Source organism: Salminus brasiliensis, chromosome 5 (genome assembly GCF_030463535.1).
Source record: "Salminus brasiliensis chromosome 5, fSalBra1.hap2, whole genome shotgun sequence".
NCBI classification, from domain to species: Eukaryota; Metazoa; Chordata; class Actinopteri; order Characiformes; family Bryconidae; genus Salminus; species Salminus brasiliensis.
The window spans coordinates 29,615,371-29,640,805 of NC_132882.1; the positions used below are offsets into that span (position 1 = coordinate 29,615,371).

General features: G+C 44.0%; 1 protein-coding gene across 12 annotated transcripts in view; it reads right to left on the minus strand.

Moving 5' to 3' along the window:
- LOC140556327 (protein MTSS 1-like) overlaps positions 1–24,130 on the minus strand; it is a 60,885-nt gene extending 36,755 nt beyond the window's left edge. For all 12 annotated transcript variants that reach the window (XM_072680106.1, XM_072680108.1, XM_072680099.1 and 9 more), the window contains exons 1-3: positions 23,689–24,130; positions 20,438–20,499; positions 15,686–15,759 (exon numbers count right to left, since the gene is read on the minus strand). In XM_072680106.1, the coding sequence (XP_072536207.1) occupies positions 15,686–15,759; positions 20,438–20,499; positions 23,689–23,760 (208 nt within the window). In that variant the 5' untranslated portion in view covers positions 23,761–24,130. The remainder of the gene's footprint in view (positions 1–15,685; positions 15,760–20,437; positions 20,500–23,688) is intronic.
- Positions 24,131–25,435: the final 1,305 nt, after the last annotated feature.

Consider the following 25,435-nt stretch of genomic DNA (forward strand, 5'->3'; position numbering starts at 1 on the left):
CTGTACATTTGCATCCCACATTAAGCCTCTTTCTCTCTCTCCATGCCATCTTCACAGAGAAAAGGCCTTTATCCTGATAATGAGAGTCACAGAGTAGCTGATACTGACTGTTGGGTCAGCTACAGAGAACGTCTTGTTCCTTTACTGGCACTACTGGAACTTGCTCATGTTCATATGGACTGGCAGGGTACAGGCCCTGCGTTACGGCCGATGCCGTGTTCTATTCTGTCTGAGGCAACAATTAAGCCACAAAAGATTTACGAACAGCGAGCCAATGTTTTTGGTTTAACGATCTTGATTACTATTAACTCGCAGCTCAGCTCACATGCCCAGCTCTCGACAAAGCCGTACTCTATGAAGTGCTGCACAAAGCTCTGGCCAACACGTGCAGGCGCTTGGAACAAGGGCCACTCGAACAGGCAAAGAACGTGTGGCAGACTTCCCGTAGCTGGAGAGCACGGCGTGTGGGTTTGAATGCTGCTAGTCTGCAAACTCTGTGGGTGCTTAATGACAACCATGAGGTTTTGGGCACTCAGTGCCGGACTTCGCTCTCAGGCCGTCTGCATGACCGTGCGCACAGCCATTACAAGAGATGCAGCGACACTGCGAGCTGAATAGGGCGACGCCGTCCAAACCCTTCCGAATAATTTGTTCCCAGATGACAGATGGTCGACCCAGGTAGGGAACGGACAGATGAGCCTCCCCCTGAGTGCGGAGAGGGAAAAATCTGTTCCTGTCCTCAGCCTTCCCAAGGCGTCAGGCCTTTGTTGATTCCTTGTACACAGTGTCCTTGAAAGAACGTGTGCTAGGAAGTTGTCCAAATAGTAGGCGAGAGCACGAGAAATCGCACCTCATAAAAGGCAGGACGGACATAAAGGAATGCTGCAACGTTAGGTTTACAGTAGGAATGTCAGCCACTCCATCACACTGCACAGAAGTAGTTTCATAGAGAGAAATATTGAGTCTAGACCCGCAGTTCAACTTCAATTGTCGCTTAAATTTAGCAGTGCTTCCTCCAGCATGTTGAACGACCCGTCAGCTGCAAGTCAAGTAGAAACTCGTCAGGCGCTGTATACAGCTGTCACTCCACACTATTATATTGAGTTATACATTGGCAAGCTACCGTGCACACCACATTTACTGTGCAATGTCCATCACTTGGGCTGCATCCCTGAAATGAGGAGAGCTTGTGCTTTCCAAGCAGTCCAACAAAGACACTACAACCACTCAGCATGCGATCATTCAGTATGTGAATTCTGTTGTGTGTGTCTTTAAATGGGCAATTGCTTGTCCCAATGGCCCCAGTCTTCGGTGATGACCAGAGAGACACTGATGGAGCTGGTAAAGGCAGAGGTCCACTCACAAAGCCACGTGAGAAGCTTCTGCATGGACTGTGCTACTTCCTGATGCTCATATAACCCCACAAACTATATGACCATCTCCTCATAGTCACTACTCACTAACCTGCAACATCTCTATTACTAACCAAGAGTGGGTCTTTTATGGCAGGGGTAGGCAATTCTGGTCCGGAAGTGCTGGATTTGAATGGCACCCATAAATTGCCATTAGTAGGTGTGTAGCAAACTGTGCTGGACTCGTCTACAACGCCGTCCACCAAATTCTATGGCACTGTTTGAAGAACCCTCTGAAGCACCTAATGGCTTGGAAAACCAGTGGCCTGTAGCAAGCTCGGGAATCTCTTTCAAGTGGCAGGTGACCGTCATGAACTTTTTCTAGTTTCTGAGCGGTGAAACGGACAGAACGGGTCAGTTTCAACTCTGGAAAGTCGAGTGGGTCAGGTGGCTGTGAGAACTCGCCACCCCCCACCATGGCTCTCCTTATTGAACAGTCAGACGATTCACAGAGGTCATATTTACCTTCAAAATCACTTTTCAGAAACAACACACGGGAAAGCGACGAGGGCATGTGACGAAAAGCAGTTAATGCCAGACAGAGTCAAAAGTCCAAAAGCTGTTAGCAAAAGGTCACAGGGTCCAATCGGCTCACGGCTGCCACAAACACATGCAAGGTGCAAACGACTGAGTCTGTCTAGCCAGCTGTGTAAAAAAACATGATTGTTATCTTCACACCCACCTGGTTACATGAAAGCTCCTCCAGACGGGTGCAAGTTCACTGGTGGGGCACCGACCACCTCATTAGTGCTTTTAAGAGTGGCCTGATGGCTGTGTTCATTCTTAACTGAGTGAACAGTGTTCAATTAGAAGCCCTTACAAAGGCCTGTTGTGAGGTTCCACTAATTAGAACCGTTAGGATGAATGGAAAACTGACTTGTATCTTACATAAGGTGCATTTTATTTGAACATAAATTCTTCACTTAGGCCAAAAAAAAAAAAAAAAAAAAAAAAAAAAATATATATATATATATATATATATATATATATATATATATATATATATATATATACATAAATAATGGACCAGCAAAGACTAATCTAACCCTTTACTCCTCCCCCCCTACACTAGACTGTATCTGCCCCCTGCCAGGGGGGTGAACAAGAAGGTGGAACAGAAAATATTCACCAAGGAAAGGAGGCATCCATCATCTCCACTGTGGGGAAAAGAGAATGGGGGGCAACCCTGCAGTGTACCATCATATTCGTTTGTGCCTCAGAACCACGATTGTGGTGACGCTAGCTTTCATTGGCTTGAGTTTCTAACAGACGGTCAAAAGCCTCGCCTGTCACTGCAAGGCCCCTCCAGTCTGCTGCCATGCCTCAGTCGGCTCTGAATGCCAATCAGGAAAACCACAAGTATTGAGGCCTGAGGTTTGGGCATCCAGCCGATCCACACACAGACACACACACACACACACACACACACACACACAGTCTTTCACAATGCATGCACACATGCACATCCTCTCACACATTTTCATAGACCACTAGAGAAACTGGCCATGTTGATGAGACTCATTCAGAAGGCCTCGTTGGTGGGGCTTGGCTAAGTCTGGTTTCAATGAGAATGGGAAGTTGGGAGGATCACTACACCACAATAGAAGTGAATGCGGGTTCAGACCATTCCTTCCCAGCAAGTCACTGCTTTAAACCAAAATATTTGTGCAGAAAGGATCTGCCAGGACAGAGAAAACATGGGGGTACAATAAGGATTGCTGAAAGCTTCAACTAGGCAAGTGAGACCGTCAACAGGACTGAAGTTCTAAGAAATCACACTTGTGGAAACATTGAATTAAAAGGGTGTGATGCTGTGTTATCTAGTACCTTAGACCACACACACACACACACACAAAGCTCTAAATGACAAAGAGGTAGAATGAAGGAGCAAACTCTTAATAGAAGTTCTTTCTCGCTCCTCGCTGCCTACCGTCTACTGACTTAGCATTCAAACTGGAAAACAACTGTCATAGGGACCTCCTGGTGATCTGTGTAGGTGAGCGGACATTGAACACTCTTGGAGTCATATTTATGCTGCTTTCACTCAGGCTAATGTAAAAGACTGTAGAGAGATGCTGTAACATGCCATGATAGATTATCCTGAGCTTCGTAGCGGAGCACCAGTGGAATACACAATTTCGCCCGGAGGTGAAAAATGATACTGTGAACGGTCTCAGAGCACCCAAGGCTGAAAGATTTGAAAGTCGATTTGACAAATAATGATAAGAGCAGGGTTTCAAAACAGTATTGGACTGGAATACACAAGAAAAATAGTAGGTAATAGTGATATTTAGAACCATCTGGAGTGTAAACGGTACTTTGCCTGGTTCGAGTTTTTCCGCATTGGTGATACACCTTATGCTTCTACACTACCCTACCAGTTTATGAAGAACACTTGTAGACCTTATTCATGCTATTATTTAAATCAGCCAATGCAATGCATGAAAACTATGCAGAGACAAACCTTTGATTACTATACTATAATTTTATCAGTTGGGCTGGTTTAAATATTTCTAGAACTGAAATCTTCAGCAAAATGTTTTTAGCAATTAAGAAAGAGAAAGGCAGTGAGAGGCAGTCACGGGTTGATGAAAACACCATGTTGATGAGAGAGGTCAACAGAGAATGGCCAGACTCAGAAGGCTACAGTAACTCAGATAACCCCTCTGTACGACTGAGGTGATCAGAAAAGCATCTGAAAATGCACAACACGTCCAACCTTGAGGCGGATAAGCGACAACAGCAGAAGACCACGTCTGGTTCAACAGGCTGCAGTGGGCACTGGCTCACCAAATCTGGACAGTTGGAAGACGGGAGAAAAATAGCCTGGTCTGATGGATCACATTTTCTGCTGAGGCACAAAGATGGTAGGTTTAGAGTTTGGGGTCATCTGCATGAATCCATTGTGCAGTTTGGCTTTCTAGAAATATATTTGCAATACACAACTTACAGAAAAGTCCCCTGAAGAACACTGAAATCATTATGACTGTTCATAAAACCAGCTTGCATTATTATGCTGGAAGTAGACTGTAGAACATGAGTAAATTGTAGCCATTAAGGGATGCACATGGTCAGCTGCAATAATCCCCACAATCAATAGGCTACGACATTTAATTGATGACTGATTCCAGCATATTTATTCAAATTCTCTCTTGCTTTACCAATTTATAAGAATCTCTATTATTCATTCAGTGATTTTTTTTTTTTACACTCAAATTAACTAAAGTTCAGTAGGTCAGAGACTTGCAACACTGCCAACGAGGCAAGAGGCTGGCGCTTTCCCCCCAAAGTAGACTGAAAACAAATGAATCACAATCCGAGGACAGACCGAAAGGCTAACAGGTTTCCCCAGAAATGTGATCTTTCTCTGACAAGTTGCTCGATGCTCTTGGCTGTATGAGGGTACTTAATGCCTGTTTATACAAGATGTGACTCAGCTGTTGAGCAAGACAAGAGAAGCGAAGGACTTAAGGAATACACGTAGGTGCCTGACGAAGCTTACAATACAAAAGTACTGCTCCCCTGGTGGTCAGCAAAGCGCCCAATGCGTACAAACATCGCTGGAAACAGCGCAAGTGAATCCTCACAATCTGACGCTCAGCGCTCAACTTGATCACTTCCTTGCCGGGAATACCTGAAATAAATCTAAGAAAGTGGGTAAATACTGCCAACGTAAGAGTTCACTCTAAGGACACTGCCCAAACACATCAAGCACCGCTTAGTAAGAGACGTGATCTAGGATTAGCTTCCCCGGTGCATATAAGGGCATTGAGAACATGAAGCAAAAAAAAAAAAAAACGATGCTTGAGTAGAGCAGTTCTAAGTGACCCCTTTCAAAACTGTAAGCTACTAGACAGCATGACCAAGCTCTAGTTCAGAAAATCTTAAAGCACTTATGGTTCATAAAGCTGGTGCAAGATTCTTTCCATTCAGTTTACAAAACAATGCATATATCCCCCCCACCCCACACCCATGTGCCCAACTTCACAGCCAAGGCTTGAGAGCTTACACTCCCATTTTTGGGGGGCTGTGCAGAGGTGGGGCCCCCTTTGGGGCACAGCTAAATGAGTCCGGTAGGCATGAGTGGCCTTCAGTCCAGCTCAAAGCAGTGACTTCATTCCCCATTTGTTTGCGGCTACTGCCTGTGAACCCTATCACCGGGCCTCGGCCGGAGAGAACTCACAATGGGCCGAGTGTTTGACTGGTACAGTAGCTCGAATATCCAGGCATGCCAGCGCTTCTGGATCCTCGACGGAACAAAATAAAGTCAAAGCATTTGGACAGACGTGCACACAAGCCCATTCAGGCTTCCCACAGGGAGCAATTCTACTTTCGGGGGGGAAAATATGATCTGAGAGCAATCAGCATCTACGGAAAAATGAATTGGCCTCAGTGCTCACACAAAAAGACTGCAGGTTTTTGTGTGTGTGTGTGTGTGTGTGTGTGTGTGTGTGTGCGTGGAGGGGGCATGCCTCGCCTTGAGTTTCATTTGTGGTCGCTGTCTACAGGCTGTCTATCTTTCTCTCTCTTTCTCTCTCCTGAGAAAGTATTAGTAGAATTGGAACATTTATATTATATCATAAATGAACATGAACAGCCCTAACAGCGTCCCTTTATCTTCAGGACGGCAGTTAATTATTTAATCATATCTGGAAACAAACCCTACTTAAATAATTAACGATCATGCAGGAAAACAAATCAAGAGAGGGAAGGGAGGGCAGCGAGGGGGGGGGAGGGGTAGAGCGAAAGTGAAGGAGATGTCTGAAAGCTTTGAACGGATTTACTGTATGATGAGTGAGAGAAAGAATGGAAAGGACAGTTTAAATAAAGAGAGAAAGAACACAATAAAAGCTTAGTGCCTAAAAAAAAGCACAAAGGTGTGTTTGAACAACTCGGATTATAGGAAAATAGGGCCTTTTCATCTCTGCAAATCCTGTTCTCCAAAGGCGGAGTTACTCATCTGGCAACAACACAAGGCGCTTTAAGCTTGCGTTGAAATTCTCTCCAGTGTGGGTTAACTCAGCTCCGGCCATATCGCATCAGGAGTGACCCAGCTTAAAAGCTTAAGGCAAGGAACTACATATATGCCTGACGTCCATTTTTACGACAGGTGAAGGGCAGGGGTGCCCATTAGGTTTGAAAGGCGGGGGGGGGGGGGGGGGGGGGGGGTGAACATGAATCATCATATTCTCATGAAATCTAATATTGTGTGTCAACATTAAAACACAAAAACACGTAATTACCATCCTGCAACCCTCCCAGAATTGCACCAATGTTCCCCAATGGTGCAATTTTGGAAGGGTTGCAGGATGGTTTATCGTCACACTTTTTTTGTTGTTGTTATTGAGAGTAGGGAAAAAGCACAGGCTTTACGATTGCAGCAACACCTGACTCCCACACTCCTTCACTGATTACAGCAGGGGACTGCAACGTGCTGCAGAGCATGTATGCAAGATGTTGCAATCCCCTGCTGTAGACGATACAGTTTTGGGGGTTTTCATCGAAAAACCTGACTAAATTTATATTATTTATTATAATTCATTTATTTATTTATAAGGAAAAAAAAAGTCACACTTTGCTTTCACACTTTTGGCCTGTGGTGTACATCTGGATCTCGTACAAGCATGAACACTGTGCATCAAATTCCTTAAAGCGTCCGTGTCGAACAGGCATTGGTGCAGCACCAAACTAGGAGGTGACTGAAGGTCAAGAGAGAGAAGAGCCAGATAAGCAGCTGAATGGCTTTATTATTATTTATGTCATCACTGTCCATGAAATTCTACGTTGTAGAATTCTAACCTGTATGTTGCTATAAACCCTTCAGCAGAACACCTCAATAACAAAGAATGTGATGATGATAATAAACCATCCTGCACCCCCTCCAAAACTGCACCACTGGGGAAGGGGGGAAGGAAACGGCACATTTTTTTATGATTGCAGCAACACCTGACTCCCACACTCCTTCACTGATTACAGCCCAGGACTGCAACGTGCTGCAGACCATGTATGCAATATGTTGCAATCCCCCTGCTGCAGACAATACAGATACAGTGTGAGGACGAAACGGGTTTGGAGATAGACAGGAGCTGGTGGTTGCTTAAGAGCGGCGTAGAGTGGTAGTCGCCTTGAGGTACCACGGCCTTTCGAGACAAAGAGGAATGTGCTATGCATGGCTTTGTTGTGAGAAGAATTTGGTAAAGCTTCAAAGACTGGAAAGATGCAGAATGTGAAGACCGGAATGCCTTTTTTTCAGACTAAAAAAACACAGCAGTCCTTGGAATGTCCAGCAAACCCAAGTGAACAGAAAAACACCTGTCAAGAGAGAAGGGAGGGAAAAAAAGAAGAAAAAAAAATCCCAACCCTCTCAGTGGTAGTTGCAAAATGATGCATTAGGGGCATATGCTAAGTTCATTAAAGCGGTATATGCTAAGACTCCTTGGCATGGACTTCTACTCAGGAAGCTGTGGAGTGTAAACAGAAAGCAAAATTTACAGCCTGGGTCGTAAAAGTGGACCTTTGATTCTAATTGACTTTATTACGACTCAACATTCTTTCATTCAGTTCAATCAGTAACTACCAGAGTCTATTTGCCCTGACCCAAGTTACTGTATCGCCATATAGCCAAGAACAGTGTGAGAATGAAACCTAAGAACGCTGCACTCGTCTTCTGCCCTCTCTGACTGAAGCTGGCAACGGGACAACACTATTAAAGAGGTCAGATTCCAGCCTCGCTAACTGGCACGCAGCACAAACAGACCCCAATGACCCGTCACTTTATGCGCACAGATGCAGGCATGGGCACTACTTTATATTCAGTATGAAGCAATGGGGGAACAACTTGGATGCTTTTCTTGATGTTTCTCAGCACTCGAAATCCCTATTCAAGGATCCTTGTTATAATCCAGATTAAAAAGAAACATGAATATTTTCAATAGACAACAATTCATTTGTTTATTTCTTAAATAATATTCCCGCAGGTGTATTAGACACCTGATTGTCGTGTTCAGATTCTCCAGAAGGGTTCATGTACTGAATTTGGGATGTTTGGAAAGTTCTCTGAAACTTCTTTGATTAAACTAAAGGCAATAAACATGCTATACAGTGCCAACTACTAGCAACTTCACCCAAATTATGGGATTTTTTTTTTTCAAACTTAAAAGAAATGACCCTTTGCCCTCACACATTTGGCCCTGTAGTGTACATCTGGATCTCATACAAGCATGAACACAGTCTTCCCAATTCTGCCAAAGGTTCACATCCGATGGCAGTGAACTGAAGGAAATAGAAGGTCAGAAGAGAGAGAGCGAGAGAGAGAGAGAGAGGCCAGATTAGTAGCGGATTCCTCACACTTGTTCCTTCCATGTCCAGAGAAGGTTGTTGGAATCCAGAAAAGAAGACTGTTAGCTTTCTAGTCTCTAGAAAGAAAGTCCAAAAAGTAACCATGGAAAGTGCAGGACGTGATGTTGATGATCTGCTTTTGCTGCTGTGGTGATCCAAAAGGTCTAGCTCATAAGGCAGGATTTCTTCACTAGCATGGATAATGGAGTCCAAAGTGGGGGTTTCCAGTAGCAAAGACTCTTCTCCTATTAGACGGGCGTGGTTCAATAAACATGCAGAACTTCTACTTTGATGAAACATCATGCCAATTTTGCAAAATATATGTAAATAAAAGTTTCAGCCTCAGTATTCTGTCTGTGTCTTTAGACGTGAGTTTATATAAATGGCACAATTTCACAATTCCTTATGCTTTCTGATATTATCACCAAGGATGCACCAATTCTTCTTTTTTTGTTCTGATACAGATAGGGATACATAAACTTTACGCATTGGCCGATACTAAAATAATAATACCATTCTTGAATTAATAAACCATATACCTCACCATGTGGGAGAGACTTAAGGAATCAGAAATATACGGATATCTACTGAGATAAAAAAAAAAAACACCCATGTAATCTGTTGATTTTGGATTCTTCTGGGACTCAAAAGTGTTTGGCTGTGTCTTCTAGCATTTTTCAGACATGGGTGCTGGTTAGATAGGGTAAGCAATGCTGTTTGCTATGATATGTGTATCATGTCTGTGGGTGACTGATCCTGAGTTATGAAGCCTAGAATACCGGCGGTGCAGGAATCAGGTTCAGTGAACGGATTGGATCCCATCCTAGTATCAGATTAGTGCATCTCCAATCACGAATGAAACCTCAGGAGAATTATACTCTCTTAAGCCGTTTCCGTATCTACGTATATATGTGTTCTCCCTCAGGAAATGTTCGGCTTGGTTTAGGCAAGGGGCAGCTGGATGCTGAACGTGCTCTGCAGAAACAGCAGCGTTTTGTTTACAGAACTTTGAAGATGTTGAACAAGGCTACCAACTCATCCATAATCATGTCGTCACTCCCACTGTAAATTCCCCAGACAACTACCTGCTCTATTCGCACATGGGTTCACTAGGACATTACCCAGACTTTGTACTAGAGGGCTGGCAGGAAAAAGACCAGCTAATGTCCAGTACAACCGATCTGGATATTTGTGTTCACACATACAGCTCCTATGTGCAATGTCCGTTAAAGCAATGAGTTACCATGCATGTCTGAAGGGGTTGTTGGGTTCGATGGTCCTCCCGCTCTCCAAACACATGGCATTGTATATAGAGGGAGTCTTAACTAACAGGATTATGGTGTGGGTGAATATATACGTGTACGGTTACCATACAGGCCGATGCCATAGAGCACTGACCTGCAGAAAGAGCTCTAATTGAGCTCCAACACAAAGGAGTGCTCTGAAAGTTCTGGAGATGTTAACTGACCACTGTTGCTGCATACATGGGGGCATAATCCTGTGTTGCATCTTTCTTTCTTTCTTATCAGGCCAAGCTGCAATGAGGGCATTTCATACAAATATTCAGCTAGAGGTGGTTGATTCAAGGGCACTGAGGAGCCATGCTTCTCCAAAGGCTTTTTGGTCAATCCAGGACCCCCCCCCTCTAAACAACAGCTGGATTTACTCCCCAAACGCACTCCTATAATCCCTCTACTGTAAGCTTTAATAATAATAATAATAATAAAAAGATTTATAATAGTTACAAGAGCGGAAATCTAGGATGGGCCTGACGCAATTTTGGCTGCTATTAAATTAAGGTGAGGTTTGGACGAGCAGAGGTACGCTAAGCTGCTGCCATGGCAATCACCATCGCCCCATCGCCGATGAATGAGGAGCATTTTTCCTCCGCCTACTGCCTGTGCCAAAGTGCTACATCCCTTCGTGCGTCATCGATGATTGGGGGAAAAACAAAACAACAACAAAAAACTAATAAACACTCACTGCTGTCACTTCCACAGTCCTGTCCAGTGCAAACAAGCAGGAACACAAATGTGTCTCCTCACATTACGCCAACGCCAATGAACAAGAGAAAGTGATGCCATAAAAGCTATGATTGTAACACTGTGGGCCACACACACGCACACGCAGATACACACAGCATTACAGCTTTGCTGTAAGAGCGACGGTGTGCATGCTCCAACACGCGTGTGGTACAATTAAAAAAACATTAGGCCCTTGAGCAGCCGCAAGGGGCCACAAGCAGGAAGGACGGAGGGGAGGGTGCATTAAATAAAACATCAAACGCTCTTTTTCTGAATCAAGCAGACGCTAAAGATCGGTCTTAAAGAGCTGTGAAGACGACATGGCCTAGATACGTTAAACGGAGCAATGCAGAGGAAGAGAAAACACTGACGAAAAAAAAAAAAAAAAAAAGTCTGACATGTTAAACGTGTTCTTTCGCTGTCTGGCTCGCACACAAACACCGCCAGACATAAACACAGACGCAGACGTACACACATACACGCGGAAGCGCCCGCTCGCGCCCTTTTCATTCCGTTGCCATGGAGACTGCTGCATGCCCTGGAGATTTGAAGCCAGGAGGAGGGATCCCCACCTTGTGCCGCTCTACCTGGCGGTAAACCTGAGACGGTGCTTACAAAAGGGGAGCTGAGGCGACACAAAGAACACAAAGAGGCAGAAACCGCGAAAGAAGAAAGAAAAACAAGACTCTAAGAGGAACAAGAAACAGGAGACGATGGCACAGGGTTAGAACCACGCAATGGAACGTGATTCCAGACACGATTCCATCCCACAATGTTCCCACCACACATTGCTCGGTATTAACAACTACAGTATTAAACACTTCAATTTTCCTGGTACAGTTGAATAATGGGAGTTCGGTACATGGAAGCGGCATACCATGAACCTCAAACATGCCTGTCGTCTCTTCTGCATAAGCAGAAGTATGTATGTATGTATGATCTTATAACTTTCCTTATTAGATCATACATACATCAACATTAATGCCATAGTCCAAGATTACAGCACAGTAAAATGCAGAATCTGAGAATATGGGCTTTTGTTGGTAGATATCGGAAACAACTCAATCTCAGGCTGCTACGTGAACCAGGCCTTGTGACCGTGCCGCTACCTGATGGCACTTGCCAGGGAAGGGTTGTGGAAAGCAATGTGTGAGGAAGCGAAGGCAACGGAAGGCAGCGGGTATACGTGCTAGACTAAAAGCTAGCCCAACCCAGCAGCACTTTGTACTAGAGGGCTGGCAGGAAAAAGACCAGCTAATGTCCAGTACAACCGATCTGGATATTTATGTTCACATATACAGCTCCTACGTGCAATGTCTGTAAAAGTAATGGGTTACCATGCATGCCTAAAGGGGCTGTTAGACCTACGCACTGAGCCCATGGGTTGGATGGTCCTCCCTCTCTCTAAATACATGGCAATGCTGAAAAAAAAACGAAGTTATGACTATGCTAACGTTGTGGCTAGACATGCCGATTTCATATGAGCCACTGCGGTACCTCATACTACAGTAAAGTAGAACCCATCAAATTATTCAGGAGTCCACCATAAAAGGAAAAAAAACAGCTTGGCCTATAACAGGGCTGTAAACTTGCGTGCAAGACCACACAAAAACCTGGGCATTTTTCACCCTGACCAAAGTTCTAACAGCCTCAATGCAACATTAGTGCTCAGTGAAGTTGAAATAATGAATAAATGCATCCTACAGAATCTCTATCAACAATTAACAGTGCTAACAACAGTACACTGAGCACAGGAGCATGTCATGAAACAGCTTAACACCTGTGTACGGGTTTCACTGAATGATGCAACAATAACGTCTCCCCATCGGCTCTACGCTCGGTTACATGATATGCCAGTGTTTCGTTACATGCCTAGTTATCCTGGCAGTGCGCAGAGTCCTGTGCTTGCGTGCGAGTATGTGTGAGAATGTGATGTAACCATGAAAATCACAGGACCAGCCTCTCACCAGGCACCCACCCACATGCCGGCTGAGGCAGGCTGTTGCGTGGCTCTATTTCAGACTCCAGGCCACCGCAGATCTTAACACAATCAGTCCCTACACCTCCGCCCTGACCGACTCGAACCTCCGCTGGGACAAATGCTGAACTGCTTCAACCCAGCCTTTCTATATACACACACACACACACACACAATTAGTTTCCCATGACAGTGGCCGAGCAAAACTTCAAATGAGGCCCAGAAGCTCTCCCCTTACTGCTGCCACAATAAACAACAAAAGGCTTGAGCCTAAAGAGAGTGTACAAACACTCACTAAGGGGCTCTTTAGAAACCCTTTTTCTGGTTGGCTTTTGGCTACACAGCCTGTCCGCTTGCATCAAAACAAGCCAGAAGCTGCTCCTGTATGAACCCAGAGAAGATGCTGAAAAGTGAATTTCAAATATTCAGCAGAACACGCCGTTCTAATGACTTTTCTCATCAACCTTCTGGTTTTAATGGACGCAATTTTTTGGATGGATGGCTCCTGTGCTTCCCAGCGTAAACAGCATAGATTAATGTCAGAGCCAGGATCTGTTTGATAATGGACTTAATGTCTGTCAGGTAATTACTACCATCACAGAGGCACATGGATGCCATTAAAGTGCCTATCTGAACTCTTAGCTAACATCAGATTATGGTTAAATCGCAAAACTGGAAAACAGAGTGAGCGAGAGAGAGAGAGAGAGTGAGAGAGTGGGCACAAGAGCGGGGGCAAGTGCTCCACATCATTAAGCACTAAAAGGGCAGAGAAAAAAAAAAAAAAGCTGTTGGATGGGGGCAGGCTGCAAATTTAGAACGTGACCCCCTTTTCATTAAACCAATCGGCCTTGGGGTTTTTTCACCACATAAAAATCAAACCCCTCTCGTAGCCAGGGCCGGCAATTAGGGCCTACCACTGCACTCTTCGGTCGAAGTGAAAGGGGGCGAGGGACTCTGTTGGGCGTTTTCGCACTTTGTGTGGTCAATTTTTCTGCCGTTACGGAGCAAGGGCTCTGTACATGCGTTTGTGCGCATGTTTAAAACTGGGTTCAATACGCCACCAAGCTGCATCTGCAACACCTGGCATCACACTGCCCTTTTGGGGCAGATGAGAGGATTTTGTATGCAACTCTCTCATTTCCCTTCCAAGCAATTCGCAGAGCTGCACAGTTGTGAGCCAAAGCCAGAAAAACGCGGCCATTGCGGACGGGCCGCCTGTTATTTCCTCCCTGCTCCAGAGGCCAGTGATGAATGTGTGCACATTTCTAGGTGACTATTAATAGGAGCCTGTAGAGGCCTGGGTGTGTGGAGATGAGAGGCTGCTTCAGCACTCCCTTTTTTATTGGATGCAGTGCAAAACAGGACTCACTCTTCTCTCGCTCTCTCTCTTTCTTTCTATTTTTCCATTTTTACCCCCTTATCCTACTGCGTATAGGAATACGCTGCATGTCAACAGTTCGGGACACCTTGCAACCCATTGAAACTTTTTTTTTTTTTGCTGCTTTTCAATAAAAGATTTCATGAAATGCATTTATTGAGCATTTTAGGTTGTTCTTTGATGTATAAATAGAAAGTGTTTGACTTTGTTTGGGGTGAAAAATGCTCAGCAGTGATTTTACAAACCTATTTAGAACCCTGTTATTTCGCCTCAGAAAGGAAACATGCCAATTTTCCTTTTATAGTGGGAAAAACAACTGTGCTCTAATTGGCTGGTTTACTTTACATGTAGAATAGCATGGCAGTGTCTTTTTTCAGCTTGGAAACAAGAACCTTGTAATATTTTCTATAATTATTAGTCTTTCGTCTGTTATTGTAGCCGGTCAGCTGCGATAGCTGTAAGCCTAGAAGCCGTCTATCATTTATAACCCCTTTAAAAAAAAAGAATCAACAATTCTTACTATTTATAATTGATTTAGAACAGTCCCAATTACTTAAGCATGTGTGTGTGTGTGTGTGTGTATATATATAGTATAAGCCCTCCTCTTCTCTGATTACTTTACTTTAATAGACTCAGGCCAGACTTTCACATTGTATATTTTAATATGTACTGAAAATGATACAACTGCCAATACTGAAAATCACTAAAATTGTGGTTTAAACACCTGCTGACATCATCAGGGGATAAAGACTGTGTCCGAAACTCAATGAACTCAATGCACTATCCCCTACATGCAGAAATTTAGATCGGTACATGGAGCACCATTACAGGCAATGTCGCATAAGCAATCTGAACATCGGCCTTCCTCTGAGAAGCTGCGTGTGACTCTTCAATCTTTTGGACATCACAACAAAATGTCAGAACCTAAAGTAGGGTGGCTTTATAGTGGATAGGGCACAGTTTGGTACTATTCCCAAAATAGTTCTGACTTAAATATAGCCATACATATTTAGATGTGTGATACTGTATTTCCCAAATAAACATGATGAATGAACAATTATAGCAGACTGACGAGAAAATACAATCATTTCTAGTAAAAACTATTGAAACACTGTGTATTCCCAAACCTCCAACAGGTGGCATAAGCATAACAAGTCCAGAGTAGAAAAGAAAGTGTGTGAAAGTGCACATGGGACAGTTAAGAATCAGGACGGCATCCAGAGGGAGATGAACAGGTAAGAACAGGTGATAAGTTCAACGACTCTATTCCATTAAAAGCATCATGCTCCTGGGGAACACCATCACGGACAGACACCGAGACCAGGCGTGCCTGAAGTCACCCCAGTGTCCTCTAAAAGACAAGAGGGGCACTTCCCCATACTTGCAAAACGATTGGGGGGGGGGGCTGCCAACAATGCTAAAGGCATTCATACATTCCTCTGAGCAGAGGATGCTGTTCTGAGACAATGAACCAAAACAGGAAGCCCTTCCTCAACACGCTCTCCCCTCCTTTGTCTACATAACGGGCTACGCTATGGGTCCACTGGCAACTTACCTCGCGTGCTTGTGGCCAGGTCGGCCACTTTCTGAAAGGCGTCCAGGAAAGCAGCCACTGCCACCACTGTCGTCCTGCAAAAAAAGCAAGCAAAAACAGAAGCTCTAGGTCAATGTTTTGTGTCCTTATGGGCAAACCATTAAAACAAACACACACAGTCTTACACACACGTGTCAGGGGCATCTGGTCATTTGCTATGCCTGGCCTGAGTTCAGGCTGGTCAGAGGTTGCTTTGTTGTTTGAGGGAAATTGTCAGGATGGTGATAGCGGGGGTGTAGGTTAATGGTCATTTAAAGGCAGTTCATTTCTTTAATGACTGCACTGAACGCTTAGTTCCTTTGTGTCTGTCTGTCTCTTTGTCTGCCAGCTGCTTACAGAACCTTTAATGACCTCCTGCAACTCCATAATGGGCCCAGATAACCAGAAAAGAGACTGATATGGGTGTGTGTGTGTGTGTGGGGGGGTGTTCAAGGAGAAGTGTGGAACTACAGGAATTCCTCTTCCACAGTCGGAACAGCTGTCAGCAGGGGCAGAGAGAGTGTGAAATCCGATCCCTGCGCGTCCACAGCGTCGAGGTCATGTGGCGCGGCACGCCAAGCACTTGGGCAAGAGCAGGAGCACGAGCAGAGGTCGGCGGGATCAGATTCGCCTTCAGCGAGTGTGACGCCAAAGGCAAAACAGATACCAGACACACACACACGCACGCACACACGTTGCCATAGTGCTACACCTTGCTGTGCACAACCACGCGATTTGATCATCACCTGCCCGCCCAGTTCCACAAACAATGGCTTGTGCCAGATGAACTGAACAGAAAGAGATTCAATTACTGACAAGTAGGAGGAAAATAAATATAATTAAAAAAATAAAAATGTACCCAGAGGGAAATTTCATCATCTCATCACACAATCTACACTTTTTTTTTTTTAATATTCCCCTTTATCTAGGCCGCTCGCCTTATACGGTTTCCTCTTTTGGCCCCAAACAAAATGTTCCACAGTGAGGCCTGTTGTTGATGCCGGCGTTCCACACGACTTACCGTATAACAAACAACGTGTTTCCAATCAACCTAACATCTTTTTAAAAGCCCCCACGCTCAAGGGAGCAGGCTAAAAAGTCCCTCTGTGATTAAAAAGCACACCAGCAACGTCACATGCTGGCCAAAGAAAGCAAAGACCCTACACATTCTTCTCTATTATTAGAATGAGGAGGAGCAGACTGCGGTCTGAAACTCCTGCTGATTGTTGATTGTTTTTACCTGCACAAGCCTCTGAGCCTTTTCTTCACAAATAACCGAGAAGGGAGGGACAGAAAAAAAAAAAAAAAGAAAGAAAAGCTAATAAATCACTGGTTTAATTTGGCAGTGGGTCAAAGGGAAAAGAACTGCATTCGTTTGAACGAGTTTTGGCAATGTGGTGCCATCAGTAGGCAAACAGATCAAACTGATAATAAAAATGAAGAAAAAAAAAAAAAAAAAAAAAAAAGCTAATAATAATAATACCCAGCTAAACAAGCAGCTGAGCTGATGACCAGTGATTCGGGCGAGAAAGCAAAAAAACAAACCCTGGGACGGTCTGGATCACATGCTTGCTGGTTTTCCAGAAATGTCACGCTGGTAAGATCATGCAGGAAAGAGACACTGGATATTTCAACCACAAAAACACAGATGCCCAGTCAAGCTGTAATCTTGGAGCAAAACAGCTCAAGCCGCTTTAGAAGAGGAAACGCGGGCTAAATTACAGAGCACTTGAACTCTGCACTTCATTAGCTATTTCCCCAACAGGCAATTCCAACGAGTGATCCCAAAACAAGAGCAGCAGGCTTGACGGTTCAGATGCACCCACACTTAGTCAACACGTCTGGCTTCTTCACGGTTTTGTGCTCTTAAAAAGCAAAAACAACACACCATCAAATTACTCAGCAGAAAGAAGAGGTTCTAGATATCCCTGTGAACCCTCTAAGCCAGTGGGGTTCCATTGCTCTGCCCCCCCCCTCCCTGCATATAGCACTCCATAGGGAATTGGAGAATAACCTCAACAGCCAAATAGTGCACTTAAAGTCCAGTAGGGAGCAATTTGGGCGTTAGTCCTTGAGCCTCGCTCCCCTGAGGTTTACTATGAGAGGGAATTTGTGATGAGTTTGCCTAATAACGCTCCTGAAGTCCCTCTGCAGTGCACATTTAATGCTTAATGCATTTGGGTGCTCACTGAAAGGTTGAGCATGCCCGATTGTTAATCAGCAAATGTGATTCAGGTGCTTGTCGGATGATACAGCCAGAAAACAGAGGAAGAAAGAATGGAGGTCATCCTTCTCCATTTCTTTGCTACACTAAAAAACACATTGTGCGCAAAAGAGACAGAACGCATCAGGAATTTCCCATTTTTTACAGATGGGAAACGCAAAAAGTTCCCCATCTTCTACGTTCCTACTTCTCTGGCTGTTTGAGTGAGAATTTCCCAGTTTCTAACACTACTGTAATGAAAAAAAACAGTGTTTTCCTGCTTCAGCTGAGCTGAAAAACAAGGAAAAAACGGGGCCCTCCAGGACCAGGATTCAGAAACACTGCCCTAAACAGTCTAGCAGGGGCACCTCATCACAGCTTACTGCTAAAGTGCCTGTGGCCTTCATGTTCGTATTATTCATTTCATACCTGTTTACACAACGAGAGGGAGCGAGAGCTTGCTTGCCGCTCCTTGTGCACACATCTAGGGTCACGAGTGGGCGTGGGTGACTCAATACTAAATAAGGCTGGGAGTATATCAAATGTTGACCGAAGACTTTAGCATGTTGCTGCAAACGTTCAATCGTCGGCTGGATGGCGTGACATTTTGGATGCTTGGATGATGATGATGATTAATCCAGATGTGTCAGGCAACCTTCGTTTTGTGATGGACAGTTTGGATATCACATAGCCTGAGAAAACATCCCAGCATCCATAGACACTGACCACAGAAAGCAATCATTGCAATTTCCAGCAATATCTCATAACTATAATTTAGAGACTTTCAGCCTCCGAGTCATAACACTGCTCAGGCTACATCCTGGAAAAGTGATTGTTAATACCCTTAAAGAGATTACATTTCATATAATTTGGTTCCATGAGCTTCACCATACATTTCTTGCGGTCCAAGATTTCCCAAATTTAGGGTCCAACTGCAGTCGGACATCAGATTAGTGAAGAAGTAATCAGCTTATAACCAGCTAAGCAGTGTTATAGGCAGGAAAGGCCAGTATAGGCCTCATCTGGAATCCTAACTTTCCCTCTTGTACTATACTTAGGATACATACGTGTGCCATATCTTATTGGCTGTTCCAGTATTTCTAGGATTTCTAGGAAGACGGGAAACAATGCATGAAAGAATCCATTACTATATATAAAAAAAAAAAAAAAAAAAAAAAAAAAAACAGTCAGTTTCTGACCACAGAAGCACTCCTGGCTGGACATTTGTGGTTTACCCAGTACTGACAGTACACACCTCCATATCACCACCATAGCAATCAGTGTGACCTCAGTGTTGAGAAAAGCCGGCCTTCTTTCAGTGGCCAGTCAGTGGAAGAACAAGGTAGGCGATGAGTGCACATTATTAGGAAACAGGCCTCTGCAATGTTTATGAGACATCTGCCATAATTACTATCTCTAATAAACACCATGTATGACAATAGACAAGCAAGGTCATGACCAGCAACTCAAATCAAATCTGTCATCAGTAACAAAATCACATGTAAATTAGCCAGTGTTCCTCTGTCCTCTGTCTATTAATAAAACCAGTCTGGCGTGACAAAAATCAATCATCAGAATCAATTCTGGGCTGATTAACCAGCACTCTCTGTGCTCACCCTGTATATCAAAGATGCTGCTGTGCGTTCACTTTCAGGAATGAAAAATGAATCGCAGCAGGCCTGCTTAACCTTTTAACCCTCTGCACAAGTACTTCCTTTGCACTGAGCTAAGCCTAACTTCAGTCCAAAATGCTGTCTAGGGGTGGGCAATAGGACAACATACAGGATATTATGATCTCAAAAAACCACCAAACACCAGCTGCATTTTTCATTTGAAAGACTGTACTATTACATTCTTTAATAACTCTTCCATGAAGGTCATATCTGTGCAGCGACTCCTGCACAGATAACAGTGTACCGCCACTCCAGAGTCTGCTAATTCTTCTAGTAATCATACATGCAGTTCCTCCGCTACCTAAAACACTTTGCTATCTTCTTATATCCTTCACTCTTCTTGTGTGGACCTCAATATGGTTTGAGGAGTCAATCTGAGGTCTTGTCTGTACTTGGGTTTCTTGTGAAACGTCATCAGTTGCAGCTCAAGTACTGTTCCATTCAAATCTAGCCAAGTGCAGTCCGAATGCCCGGATGAGGTCTTGTTCCGCCCGTGCTACTGAGGATGCATCAGGACGTGACTTGTGTGGACTTGGCTCGGTCAAATATCCCACAATCCATTACTCCCCACAGCGAAGTTGGCATACTTTGTGTTGAGAATCCCTCAGATGATTTATGAAGCTTCACCTGGCCTTTCCTAACACTGACTGTGAACAAGCCATAGCTTTAACAAGCTAATTAGATTATCTGAGAGCTCATATCTCTTGGGGTGCCCATATTCCTGCACATTGCTCCTTTTCTTTTTTTTCCTGCTTAGAAATTGTCCAAACTGTACAAAACAAAAGAATATTGACCAGGGCTGCCCGAAGTTGCATGCCACTGTACTTGTATGCACTGTGTACAAGAACACACACTTACCTGAGCTGAGACTGTAACTTTCCTGCTTTGCTGACGAAGTCTTCCCAGATTGGATAACTGCTCTGTGAACACACAAAGGCACAAGACTGGTCAGCTGCTGAGTGCTTAATAAAAGGTTAACCTCTTAGGTCAAATTGAACTCCATAAAACCTGCCTGAGAGACGCTGACAGACGTGGAATAAAATGGATTAACAAACATCCTGACAGCGTGACCTTGATTTGCTATAAAGCTGAAATGCCAGAACCCTAAAGAACAAGTGTGAGTATTACACAATACAGCTTATTATCAATAAAGCCCATTCCAACTCTTCATGCAGAGCTACTTGACAAGAAAGGGAGAAGATGACGGCACTGGCAGTTTGTATGTCAGCGACTTCAGGAATGTGACAGCATGCAACTCAATCTGTTTACTGTGAAAGAGAAAGAGACAGACAGACAACTGCCCCCCAGGGTGGGCCTCTTTAGTAAAGGGACCAGTCATGAGATTCTTCCTTAGGCAGCTGACCTGGGACCAGTGTAATATCTTTACACATATTTGTGGGATACATAAAGGTACAGATACTTGGTAAGACCTACACTTCTGTAATGTTCAGGAGTCACATTTGTAGAATATGTGCCATTTCTGCATATGCGCTTAACTTAACACAGCTAAACAAAGCTATGAGGTGGGACAGTGGGACATCTGATCCGAGATCAGTCCAATTATTCTCCTACTCTTTTTGAATGCAGGCTGCAGAGTCTTTGCAATGACTGCTGAATATTTCACGGGGTCTGGAAAGTTTACCCCCTGCTGGGGTGAGACACAACAGAGGCAACAATGGCAACCATCTCAATATAACACAATGCAAAAGGGCTGCATCACTGATCCATCCAGGTTTATCTTTGTTCGTCCAGCTCCACTGAGACCTCTCCTAATCCACTCTACATCTAAACTCTTTCAATCATCAGTATACAATGCTTATATTCATCCGGAGTGGAAAAATCTTAACAGCAGTGTATGACGTGCCTCAGAGTGGCACAAACATCTAAGCAAAGCACTGCCCGTATTATCATTGGGTGATCGCACATTCAACCCCAGGTGATGCCACAGCCATCCGTGCCTGGAAATGCAAAAGAGTACAATTGACCTCAGTATGATGTTCTCCTCCAAGCATGTTAAGCAGTTGAAATGCATCACCTCTCTAAGAGGAAGCATGCGTTAGCCTTCACCCTCCCAGCACCTCCCAACCATCATGTGGTAGGGGAGAGAATTGGCAACAATTGGGGTAGAGAAAATTGGGAGGGAAAAAAAGAAAGCATGAGGCCACAGGAACATGTTTTTCATGATTTGCACAAACATACCAAGGCTGTACAGTTAGTTCCTAACAGCAAGGGCACGCAGTAGATTCAGATTCCAGATATCTTAGTTCCAAGCTGAGCTGAAGTTCACCCACACACAAGGTGATTCATTCACTGACGTGCGGACATAAATCCGGCTGCCCATCATTAAACAAAACAACTCCCATGCAAAGATAATTTACTCCAACGTACGTTTCCCTCAAAGCCATCAGATACACACAGACTGGCTTAATCAGCACCTGCGTGCCTCCCGGTATAGTTCCGTCCACATGTAGGACTTTGGAGACCTTTAGGGTCAACAGGATTCCAGTACTGATTTCTGACTTGACCTCTGACCAGTGAGCACTAAACCCCAGAATGTGTGCAGGAGTGTGGTGCCAGTTCCAGAATATGACGTCAAATTCACACCAACACATAAACCAATCTCTGGCTTACATCTAGACCTACAACAGCGGTTCAAGGCCATTCTTAGAAACCTTATACGGTACACTTTTTATTCCAGCTCACAGCATAGCGGTCCAAGGTCTACAGTAAGTGTGATTGCGTGGTTCTGGTGACTCAGGAGCTGTGACGATGTAAGAATGAGGACTCATTCGGGCAACGGTGGCTTACAAATAGAACAGCTAATAGTAGTTGTGATTTTCCACATTTTGAGGTGTATACCTATCCCACACTGGACCAGCAGCTGGGCTTCTAATGTTCTAACATGACTGGACATATTTCTTTTTAATAGGCCTGTATATTTAGCATCTCTAAAGAATAAAAGCATATGACCCAGATGTATATAAAATATACAGAAAATCAGAAGATAACAGATACCAGATTTGAGTAAAAGGTGAAAACCTTACATGCTGACTTCCCCATAGTACTGAACCAGGGTTTAGTAGGTGCTACTGTTCACATCAGTCCTGGTGCTTGATCAAACTTAGCAGAACTCAAAAATATTAATGTTGTAAACATGGAGCACCAAAATATTACTTTCCACATAAACTTAACGGGCCGATTTCACAGACAGGGATTAAGCCTAGTCTTGGACTACTGAATTTAATGTATATGAAATGAGGAATAACACATGACTCAAGTCTGAAACCTCTTCTTGTTATATATATATATATATATATATATATATATATATATATATATATATATATATATATATATATAATTACAAAGGAAAGTCACTATTCAGAATATATTCTGAATAGTGACTTTCCATTGTAAATTTGAGTCTAGTCTAGGAGGGGTCTAGGCTTTATCCCTTTCTAGGAAACCAGTACAATAGGCACATAGTTACTACCCACCCCTAAACTTTAACCTAACACACTTAACAAACAGCAGCACGCTGTTAATCTTTATATGGTCAAGCTTAGACTAAAAGTACAGTGAAGTAACCAGGTACTCCTGGTACTCCTGAATACCCTCACATATTTGATCATTTTATCTAAGCTCAAAAGGGTCCCACCACCACCACCAGCTATAGGTCCCATGCTGAGAGCTGCAGGCTAAACCAGGACTCTCAGCTGTGGCTTCACTTCAGAGTGCTAGAGGACTCACTGAATCTACTACTTTAGATGAAGCTGTTTTTGTTAACCTTTAGCTAGCTACATGAGGGTGGTCTTAGACCCCTCTTCCACATCTGCATACCATGTAGCTAGCTACTGGATTCCCTGGATCCTGGAGGCTTGTTGTTTTGCCTTGTGAAGTTAGTGCTAGGCAGCTACCTGAGTTACACCAGCCCAGCTTCTGTCGAGACTGAGCAAAAAGTAAACAGCAGTCATGAAGAGATGTCTGCTTGGCTGCTGAACTGAACAGCTGCTTGGCATGAGAGATTCGTTTAGTAGCCCAGCACACATCTGCAGCTTCACCACACAGAAGAGCAACGTTATCTAGCTAATGAAGAAGTGAAGGTTTACCTTCATGTCAGCGATGATCGTTTGAAAGAGCCCCCCGAGAGCACTGCACTCTTTTTCCATTACAGTCTCCATGTTTACGACCCCCCAAAACGACTTGCTGGGGGACAATGCTTAGCTACAAAAAAATCAGTGGTTTTCCAGTCGGTTCGTGACTTAAATATCCAGCAAGACTCAAAACAACGACCCCCTCCAGCCGCTGTATCGCTATGAGACGGTGAGCTATAGAAAACACCGGACCGCACGACTCAGAGCGCCCGTCCTTTCCCACGACGAAAACATTTCCATAACTGCTTCAAGAAACATGGCTAGTGTCAGTCCACAGACTCGGAAATCAACGATTTATATCTTTAAAACATCCCGTAAAAAGAAAATAATTCAGAAAAGACTCAAACTAGTAACGGCGCGCTGTTTCCACTCCTCTGCTGCAGCTCGGAGCAGCTGATGCTGTGGCAACGACGTAAAACCCGGGGGCGGAGCTAAAAGGCCCGCACGTTCGCTTGGAAGCGAACACCCGCGCGGAGAAGCCCCGCCCCTTACCAAAAGGTCCGTGTCGGGTGTGTCTCAAATTGAGCACTAGTGTGGTACTAGCTAGGGCACGACAGTGAGTCCCCTGATTAGGGAACAAAGAAGACTAGACTACATAAAAAAAAAACTGTCTGAATCTCTGGCCTTCCCTGGAATTACAAAGACCGACTTTGCGGGACTTTCAGACTTTCAGAGAGGTCCCTTGATTTGCAGGCTTTGGTGGACTTACCCTACCCAGATCGTAGGTTCAAAGTTTTTAAGACCAGAGTCCAAAGGAACTCAGTGAACACACACACACACACACACACATGCAAACTAGTGATCGAACATACACATGGCTGGAGCGGTGGGCAGCCAGGCAGCTGAGAGGGTCAAGGGCCCAGTAGCAGCTTGCTAAGCCCAGGTATCAAACCCACAAGCCTGTCATCAGTAGACCAGAGCTGACTTTTGGTTTAAGCTCTCCATCTTACTGAGATGGTCTGCTTTGTCAAACAGCTCCTGACAAGGCAATGCAATAGACTGGACTAACTGGGACATTGGACATCTTTCTGGATGGGTGATTAGGCAGACAGTAAGTGCCTAAATACGTGAAATGGAGAATCCTTAATAATAAAAAACATGACTCAACTCTGAAACTTCTTGTTTTTCTGCTTTGTTACAAAGATGGAAGTTGGAATATAGGTCAATTATTTTTAGCACAGCTTAGGTCTTTTTCTGTAGATTTCTATGAACGTTAAGAATACAGTACATTCAGTACAGAGCTTCACTGCGACGATGTGACACTGGTCTTATAATATGAATGGACTGAACAGCTTTGTATTTTGGCGCCATCTAGTGGAAGAATTCAGCATTGCATGATGAAAGACGCTCCATCATTGACGGGTGTGTTTACTATGTGTATTTTTTTTGTGAATTTTCGAATGAATAATAATAATAATAATAATAATAAAAAGAAATACAACTGGATCCAACCTAACCCGGAACCATCTAATATCTGCATTCAGATGTTACTGACCGACTGAATACTGTATCCTCTGCTGGAAGCTGGGCCTGATTCACAAACGTGTCTTAAGAAAGAAACTCTTCTTAGATTTATTTTAAAATAAAAAGAATAAGAAAAGTGCAATTATTCAAAAATCATTTTAAGAATTGTCTCTTTTCCCTTGATTTCCACTTAAGGAAATCCGTCCCTTGGGCTCTTCTTACTCTATTGAAAATACTA